This window comes from Polistes canadensis, unplaced genomic scaffold (assembly GCF_001313835.1).
Source record: "Polistes canadensis isolate GaletaPanama2010 unplaced genomic scaffold, ASM131383v1 scaffold_82, whole genome shotgun sequence".
NCBI lineage: Eukaryota > Metazoa > Arthropoda > Insecta > Hymenoptera > Vespidae > Polistes > Polistes canadensis.
Window position 1 is genome coordinate 92,616 of NW_014569629.1, and position 10,068 is coordinate 102,683.

General features: G+C 35.3%; 1 protein-coding gene across 11 annotated transcripts in view; it reads right to left on the bottom strand.

Moving 5' to 3' along the window:
* Window positions 1-10,068, bottom strand: part of LOC106786798 (regulating synaptic membrane exocytosis protein 2) — a 95,844-nt gene that overhangs the window by 78,213 nt on the left and 7,563 nt on the right. For all 11 annotated transcript variants that reach the window (XR_001381695.1, XM_014748565.1, XM_014748563.1 and 8 more), the window contains exon 2: window positions 7,481-7,685. Coding sequence is in view for 10 of the 11 variants with exons in the window: in XM_014748565.1 (XP_014604051.1) it covers window positions 7,481-7,685 (205 nt within the window). In the remaining variant the exon portion in view is untranslated. The remainder of the gene's footprint in view (window positions 1-7,480; window positions 7,686-10,068) is intronic.

The window sequence follows — 10,068 nt, forward strand, 5'->3', positions numbered from 1 at the left end:
TGTACGCACCAGTTTTCAAAACAGTATGTATGTGTGAGAGAGAAAGACAGAGAGAGAAAGTAAGTGAGTGTGTGAGAAAGAGAGAGAGAGAGAGAGAGAGAGAGAGTGAAAGAGAGAGAGAGAGAGAGAGAAAGAAAGGGAGAGAAGGAGCCTTTTCGACAAGACTTGCAACGCCCAGCGAATCTCGGTGCAGACTGCTGGTGGGTCAGCCCGCGTTGGATCAAAGTACAGCTGGAGGACCGAGAAACGAAGCGGGAAAGACAGGAGAGCTCTGGGAGAGGGAGCCCTGAAGAGCACTTCGTCGAGTTGCCTAGGTAGCAATATGTCAAGAGCGCTACCCCTTTCCACCCTCGCTTGGTACCCCCACCCCGCCACCCCACTTTCAACCAACCACCTCCACCCTCTCATCCGAAAGAGAAAACGCACACGTATCTACGTACCGAATCCTTTCAACGTTGATACATATTGTCTCTATGTACATCCGTGCCATTTTTCATCGTTCCGAAATTGGTACGTTCGGATAAAAAGGGAAGAAAGATAGAGAGAGAGAGAGAGAGAGAGAGAGAGAGAGAGAGAATAGAATGTAAATGGAAAGAACTGTTGGTTAATATTGTATAATAAGTATTAGATAATACGTGCAAATGAGATCGCATAAGATAAATGATCACATTAATGAGATCTCGATGGGATAGGATTTGCATGAATTAATTAAGGAACTAATTAATTCGAATCGTTTGATCGTTCGAAGCTTTACGTACGAGTCTACGTCGTAGTAAAGTCCTCCTTATTGTATAACGTGTGAAGCAACTATCAACTGACGACGTCAGCAAAGAGGAGGACGAAAACGATGACGCTCTCTTCGAGAAGGAAGATGACCGGAGGATGAACGTCCTGGATGATGAGAGGTCGTGGTACCTCTTCCCTACCGAGGGAAAGGTCGATCGATCGATTTATACGAGCTAATCTTTCACACGTTTATTCTGTAATTTTCCTATATCACATTTTTTTTTAAAAACACTTTTGTACGATTATTCTCTCTAAATTTGGAAAATTTGATTTAATTTATCGGTTATGGTCGTAAACGAATTGTTCACTGATCAAATGAAATTACACATTTATCCTAGCGTAAAATTGATATTTATATTTTGACAATTAAATTATCTTGTTTTGATGATTCTTAAGTTTTTACATTGAATATAAATTATATTAATAATTGTGCGTGTGTGTGTGTGGAATAATAATAAATTCGACAATTTGTATATAACTTTAATTTTACTTTAAATCATTTATATAATTAATCTGTGAATTTATGCAAATGTAGATACAGAAAATGCATAAAATCGCATATACGAGAGATATGCGGTTTATCTTGAGAGATATCCGATTACCCGACGATAGAAATACATCATTTTCTGTGACGTAATTAAGGTAAGAAAAAGAAGAAATAAGAGAAACTTAGTATTATATCGATGAAGAAACGGAGATATGTAAAAAGAGAATTAAGGAAAGTAGTAATAGAAGATGTTGGCAAGATGGAACCATGGGCCTCAGTTTTCAGACAACAAAGTCTACAAGGCTGAGTGGCAGCTGTGCTCAGACGACCCTTCAGACCGAGTAGAGCCTACACCGGTGTTGCTGTTGGAGACTCATCGCATTGACTTTATATCTCTCTCTCTCTTTCTCTTTTTCTTTTTTTTCTCTCTCTCTCTACTTTAGAGAAGACTATCCTAAAATCGTGCTCAAGCGTAATGCGAGCGAAGTAAAGACGAAACGAGATGCATACAAAAGTTTATACCGTAAGGGGGTTGCGATCGCTGTGTTGTTGTCGTCATCGTACTCGGGTGTTTTCTTAAAATAGCACTGAAGATTACAAGAAAGCTTCTTCCTCTTCTTCTTCTTCTTTTTCTTCTTCGTCTTCATTTTATCGACTTTCTCTTCAAATTCCAAATTATTTCTTACCTCGTCTATTTCAACAACGAGATGAACGATTTTCTCCTTTCTATCAAGGAAATATGTTTGATTGCGTCTACTACTCGGAGAATCCGTTCCTTTTCCTTTGAATACCGATATATAATTTGCGTGCTTGTGAAAGGTCTTTATCGCATCTCTTGACATCGTCCAAGAAAAAGAATTATTTGATAGGAAGTAAAAGAGAGGAAGGAAGAAAGGAAGAAAAAAAAGAAAATGAAAAAGAATGGAAAAGCGAGCAACTTGGATGGTTCTATCGTTGGTACGACAGAACGAAACCCTTCAGGAACGTCACTAGCAAATAGTGGAAGGACAAGGAGGAAACCGTGGAAAGATATTTTTCAAATCCTCATTTATTTTAAACACACCGACAAATAATTCTAATATTAGAACTCAGACAATCTACCCACTAGTCAAATGATTAACAAATTAATTTTTATCCATAAAAAAAAAAAAAAAGAAATAAACTACCCTTAATCTAAACATGCAATACCATATTCCTAAAAATAAAAACATCAATAGTAAAACATTTTGATTGAACTATAAAGATAATAGTAATCGAGCTAAATATATTCTAAAGTAAATGTCTCATTTCTCTCTTTCTCTCTCTCTCTGACACATACACACACCCATATATAGCTATCATCATTTCTTATTAAGATCATCCCTTGCAACATACTCTCTCTGTCTAGATGGTAAGATCAGGACAAGTACTGCTACAAGTCCCGTAAGTTTACCGAGCGAGCAAGCCCGTATTTCGTATCCAGCAAGCTCTCTCACTCTCTCTCTCTCTCTCTCTCTCTCTCTCTCTCTCTCTCTCTCTCTCTCTCTATTTCTCTCTTTACTCTTCTTCTACCCCCGTTTCTCTGTAGAAGCAGGAGAGCGAGCCGGCACTACGAAACTTAGATCAATATGTTGCGTCACGTCTACCCGCCTCCCGCGCACGACAGAACCAGCCCAGCATCTCGCCGTCCATCGACTTAGTCAGCCGCACCCCCCACCCCTATATCTCACACACCTATCCCGGCCAAGCAGCAAGAGTGTGTGTTAACACACGCTACCACCACTATCTACAACTAACATCACCATCACTGCTGCGACCACCACCACCACCACCACCACCACCACCACCGCCACCACCACCGCCACCCCCATCCCCATCACCATTGCCACCACCATCCATAGTGCCACCTCCACCACCACCAGACCAGCTCCACTATCGCGCGTCCAACGTTCTCGCGTGGTGACGTCACGCAGGGACGCGCCCCATTCATAAGCTCCCACGCAGAGCCTAAACCGTGACGACGGGAAAGAAAAGGGAAGAGAAAGAAAGAAAACGCGTAACGAGCCAACCAACCAGCCGGCCAATGTCGCGTACACGGCCACGAGTAGTCATCCTCCCCAACTAACTAATTTTTCTTTTTATTTTTTTTTTTCTTTCTTTCTTTATCTCTCTTTCTCATTTTATCTTATTTATCGTTCCTCGCAAGAAGACAGACGTATAATCATTGACCGTTACTACTTTGCGTAGGATGTAACTCCGATTTATTTATAGTTAGGTTGGTCCTATCCACACTCGAAATTCTTCTAAATTCATCCCCAATCATACCCTCGCCCTTTCTCTCTCTCTCTCTCTCTTTTTCTTTCATTCTTTCTATTTTTCTTTATACACGTCTGATCATTTATTTATGTTACCACTTGTTTGATACGTAAAAATGTGTATCAGAATGAGAAAAAAATAGGATAACCAATAACTTGGTGAGTTCTTTTATAAATCAATCGAAATACGTATTTAAGTATATACTATCGTGCTCGATCAGTATCTCTCTTATCATTTAAAGCTTTGATACTATGTTCGATAAGATGAATATAGAAAAAATGAAGTCGTAGAAAATGATTCTAATCGGAGATGTCACGATTCAAATAGAAATGATAGAAGACTGTTATTAAAAAGAAAAGAAGAAAAGAAGAACATTATAAAAAAATCAGTATTAAAAAATAAAAAAAACAATATATATCAGTTATATCCGAAAAATATAAAGTTTCTTACATTTAATATTGGAAAGAGATAAGAAACAGAAAAATAATTTGTCAAACACAAACCGCGTGAAAAGAATTTTGTTTTTTGAGGGAGAGGAGAAATTTTTTATATCATTTTGATAATACTATTTTTAGTATCACCCGCCCCCCCCCTCTCCCACCAGTTTTATCGCACACCGTCGACCTCTTGTATTTTCGATCGATGATGTCGCGTATCGTTCGAGCGCACGGCTTACGATACTCTATTCTCTCATTATGCTTGCGTGTGTCCCTGACTAATAGAAGACTCTACTTTACCCTATCTTTCTCTCTTTCTCTCTTTCCCCTTTTTAGAACAGTGAAACACGCGTGTCCGATTCTACCACAATTCTTCTTTCTCTGTCTTTCTGTCTTTCCGTTTCTACCTTTCTACCTTTCTATCTATCTACCTATCTATCTATCTATCTATCTATCTACCTATCTACCTATCTTTCTATCTTTCTATCTATATCTCACTCGCATGCTCGCAATATACGTCAGTCGTTTACGCGCTACGCTCGTCGCTGTCGGTAGGAAATAGTATCGATCCAAATGATAATGTGTTCTATGCCCCTGACGCCGATTGTCTCGAGCTCGTCAACGAAGATACCACCAAACGATACCCGACGATCGATTATTCCTCAATCCGCAAAAAAAAAAAAAAAAAGAAGAAAAAAAAGGAAAAAAAGTCATCCCTTCTTCGTATATCTCAGTAAGCTTAATTAAAAGTAAATATTATAACTCGACATATATTTTTCAATAATATAAATAATAAAACACATTACACCGAAGATATTATTATCCTCTCGACGTATAATCAACCTCAGTTTTTTTGACGACTTAAAAGTAATTGAAAAAATAAGAAATAAAAAAAAAAAGAAAAGTTCGAATGGAAAGAACAGCGTAACCGTAAAAGAATAAACGAGTAAGGAGTAAGGGAGGAATGGTAGAGGAAAAGAAAAAAAGGGGGTGAGAGTACGAGTGCGAGGGAACCGGATGGGCCGCCAGTGGGAGGGGTCGTGGAAAAAGAAGTTATAGATCTAAAACAAAAAAAAAAAGAAGTGTAAAAGAGACATGTGTGTAAGTAAGTAGTTTCGTGTGTCTTTTAAAAGAATACAAAAGAATGGCGTCGCAGTGACAGTGTCCAGAGAGCTATTAACGATCTTCTTCGCCACGTCGCTTATCCACGTCGCGTTGACACTTCGACGATGCCTCTAACATAAGCGTACGCTCGAAGTTTGTAGTGGTTATCGATTCTTTCAGAACAATGGCAACTCTGACCAAAGTAGTAAATGTGAAAGAAACAGAGAAACACGAGAGAAAGAGAGATGGAAATAAAAGGAAGAGAAATCTTTATGGAAATAATAAATATAAACTTGTCGTTCATAAATAATATGACAATCTTTGATTAGATTATAATAAATGGGAGAAAAGATACTTTTAAGAAATTATTTATATGGTTTTTCAATTGTATTCATGAAATGTATCGTAAATTAAAATAATATAACGAATGATTAAAAAGATCATAATCATTAGTTATGATAATATATTTGTAAAAATGAATTATATATTGATTAATTTAATAAATGTTAAAATAAATAGAAATATGTATATAGATATAATTTGTAAAAAGAAAAAAAAATGATTTAAAAAAAAGGAAACAAAATGATGAACGTTATAATTGGTTTTATATGTATATCTTGTGGACCGTAAATGATAAACGGATCAAATGTTAATGATAATGATATGATTAATATGAAATGTTTTGGACGTTAATTTCATTGACAAGTCAAAATCAATAGTCGTTGGGGGGGAGGGGGGAATCCGACAGGCTTCGTATCGTTCATCGACGTGATCCTTTTGGTGAGAATCTCTCTTAGCGACGTTTATACATATAATCTCGTGGAAACGTCAAAGGTAATATTCGGTTATAGACGGGCCAGTGACTTCCACAAAAGTATATTGTAGGTAAAACCTAAACGATCTAGTCGTCAGCAGTAAGTTATCGCGTCTAGGAAAATTACGGGACCAACTTTAAATTCCTGTCTGACACAGCACACTGCATAACCATTAACTACTTACAAGGAGATATGAGACTCTCCAAAACTAAACTACACGATTCTCTCATTTCGATATTCATTTCTCATCCTGTTTAATTGTAATCGGTTGATAAAAAAAAAAATTCAAATTGTAAATAATTAATGTTAAGAGACGTACGGAGATAATTTTTGTATTTTTCTTTTATTTTTTTTTTTCTAGAAAAGTTATGGGAGCAAAAAAGAAAAAGAAAAACGTTAAAACAAAATCGAAAATATTAACGAAGTATATTAAAATGTTCGACATATCTTAAATGATTGTTAATTGTTCGAAAGAAATATAAATTGTAGTTAGAAGAATAAATTTGATGTATTATTCTCTTCGAAATCCACCGTTAGACTGACACATTATCCTCTATAAAAGTTTTTTTTATTCAATGTTGTTTATATGACTTTTCTTAAAAAGAAATTCCATTTATTACGAATATTATTCTCATGCGAAACTTTCGAGAAAAGTTATATATAAATAATAATATAATAAAAGAAACTTTACCTGTTTTTTTCATAGAGGACAACGCGTGCCAGTATTCTTTTACAGAGTAATTTATATATGTTACCGTCATAGTCGGAAATCCGTCATTATATAAATATATATTTAATTATATTATATTACATGTAATTTTAGTACGTTATCAGTGGCGATGATGGTAAAAAGATGACAAAGAGTAAAAAAGAGAAAGATAAAGATAATAAAATAGATAAAGAGAGATAAAGAGAGAGAGAGAGGGAGAGAAAAAATACGTTAGCTATAGGTCAATTATTTCCAGGTATTTGAATCGAACACTACAACACACACGTTGTTCGGTTATCGTCTTTTATGTTAGCGAAATCAAGCTTCCTGAGTATTTCTACGAAACTGACATCCACCCACATGGTTTCCTTTCCAACCCTCCTGTTTTTACATGCGAACTTGTGTTAACCATATTATTGGTTTGCATTAAAATTGACTTTGTTAAACGTGTTACTACAGTTATTGTACAATATTATCAGACGTGAAGAAAAAGCACAACAACAATACGTATTCTTAATTGCACGAGATCAATTAAGAAAATAACAAACGAAATAAATTAAACAGTAGTTGAACGAATTTTATATGCAATATTTAAAAAAAAAAGAATAAACAAACCATATATAGAAAATAGTGAATAAAATATGCGCGCATGATTTGAATAAATTTGTACGAGATCGAAATAATTAAAAAACAAGACGACACGTGAAAAGAATGCATGTGTGTGTCTGTGTGTTTAATAAAAATTGTAAGAATAAATTTGGTTTGTTTAAAATTGTATTGTCAATTTGTTCGCGTTATAATTGTTGTTCTTTTTCTTTGATGAATAATAATTAAATTATAAACTTACCCTACGCGAACGTAGAGTGATCTTTGCACCGCAGCGTGCACAGCACCGGATATGGCAGTAGTTGCAGTTGTGACCAATGCCATCGGCAAACTTGGTTTTCATGCACACTTGACACGTTGCATTAAGTTCTACCCCAGCCTTCTTGTGTTTTTCCGAGCGGGCTCGTATCGTTTCTTCGAGGACTTGTACCTCGTCCTGTTTTCGTCTGCAAACATAATAAACGCATATTAATGTTATTAGTAAAATACGAGAAAGAATTTTGGTATGAAAGAAAGAAAGAAAGAAAGAAAATAGGGGAAAAAAATGTCTATGGAAAAGAGAAGAAAATTGAAAGGAAGAATAATCGAGACGCAGGAAAATATCAATCGTAAAACAAACTCTCCAACTATTCCAGACGAGCATCCTTTTTATTACTTTCCTCGATCTATTCGAATGCAAGTCTCAAATATGCCTAAAAATCTAATAAAAATCGTAAAAAGAAAATATGTGTTTGTTGAACCTTTTGGATCCTTTTATAAAAAAAAGAAAAAAGATTCTTCAAATCTTACAAATTCGATAGAAGAAAAATGTAATATGTAAATTATTCGACTGATCTATCAAAGAAATTTTATTCAATTGAACATATATATTTATATCAAAATCTATACTTCTCTTAATATAATAAATATAGAATCTATATACAAATTTATATATGTATATAATAAATATATTATATCAAAGCTACTCAAATTTTTCCACTAGGACGACCCCTATTATATTCGAGTAAATATTTTCTCGATACTGAATACAAAGATGTATAAACAAGGAAATGCGAATTAAAACATTTGTCTCGATAATAAATTGTAATGAAAATCGTATTAAAAAAGCCACGCTAAAATTTCACTCTAACTACGAGAAACCCTGATATATATATATAGAATATACCTATATATTTTTTTATATGAATTTGTAGGGAAAAAGAAAAGGTCGTTCTTCGATTTACCTGGAAGAAAAAAAAGAGTAGGAGGAAAGAACGAATCAATAGGGACGCACGCGACGGAAATACGAATTACAGTAATTTGTTTTTTTTTTTCTCTTTCTTAGTAACTTTTAAATAACAACGAGCAGCAAATAGTCCTATTCGAAATTCTATGTATTATAGTTGTAGGTATTTTCCTGGAATCCTTTGACCGAGGCTTACGTCCTCGCTCAAGGACTTCTTTGAGTCCATCGTCGTGACGTCAAAATAGGCGTCAACGGTCCTACGAATTCCTCTCACCCTCTCTCACCATCGTTCCCATTGAACCAATTTAGCCTCGGTGTATACGGCGTTGAGTAAAAATTAAACGAGTACTAGGGACGTCGTCAAACGTGCGTCATTACGTGCCTTATCTGTTGCTCGAGAATGAAAATATTCAAATACGTCAGGGATTGAGATACACTTAAAGTTAATGAAAGAAGTCTATTTACGTAGAACGAATATACGGGTTGTTGTTTTTTTTTTTTTGTCAACTTTAAAATTAAAAGATAAATTTAAAGAGAAAAAATATCGTTTATTATCCGACTATTCAAATTATTTGTTACGGGAGATATAAAATTGGATGTTTTAAAATTTGTTAGCAACGAGAAAAAAAGACATCAAAGATAGGAAAGATGAAGATGATAAAATAAACCTCGTCTTGTTCCACTAAAAATCCCCCGCCCATCCCAATTTTATTACTTTTTTATTCGATCATTTTCCATCGAATTATTTCTATTATATTTTGTTACACGATATACAGATTTGTATTACGATATTATAATTTAGCAAAAACACAGCGGAATAAAATAAAAAAAATAAAAGATGAAGATGACGAGATAAATATCGTTTCCTTTCTCTCTCTCTCTCTCTCTCTCTCTCATCCTTTTTCTTTTTTAGCTTCGATCAATTTCTATCGGACCATCGAAGTTATTTGTTACTCGAGATAGAATTTGTTTTCTAAAACTCATGCAACCTATCCTATACAGAAAAAAAAAAGAAAAAGAAAATAAATAAATATAAAAGAAAAAACTCGAGGAAAAAGGTACGAAAAGAGGAACTCGAATTTGTAAGAGAGATAGAAAAGCACGGTATAGAAAGGTTTGTTGCGGGGGTGTGTGTGTGTCGGAAGGGGAATCGGGGGGGGGGGGGGTTGAATGTAATGCCTCGAGGCAATGACTCGAAGCGTATCTAGAAAATTGAACTTTATTGCACGATTTATCTTGTAATATTTCACGCGTTCCATCTCCACTGTACTTGTTCGCGCACGCGAACAACGGAGGAGGAGCCTTTTATTGCGTTTCATTTTTTTATTTCTTTTTTCGTTCCGCGTACCTTTTCTATATTTCTTTTTTTTCGCCCTTTATTCCTCAAAATCGGAATTCGATTCGATTCGATTCGATTCGACTTGACTCGACTCGTTTTAAAAATGTCACCGGTGTCTCTTTTTCACAACGAAAGAGGAAACCGTGAAAGATTTATCAGATTGGATTATTAATCGGTTTTCTTTTCTTTTCTTTTCTTTTTTTTTTTCCTATCCTTTTTATTTTTTCTCTCCGCCTTCCCTTCACCCCCGCCCCCGTCCCCGCCA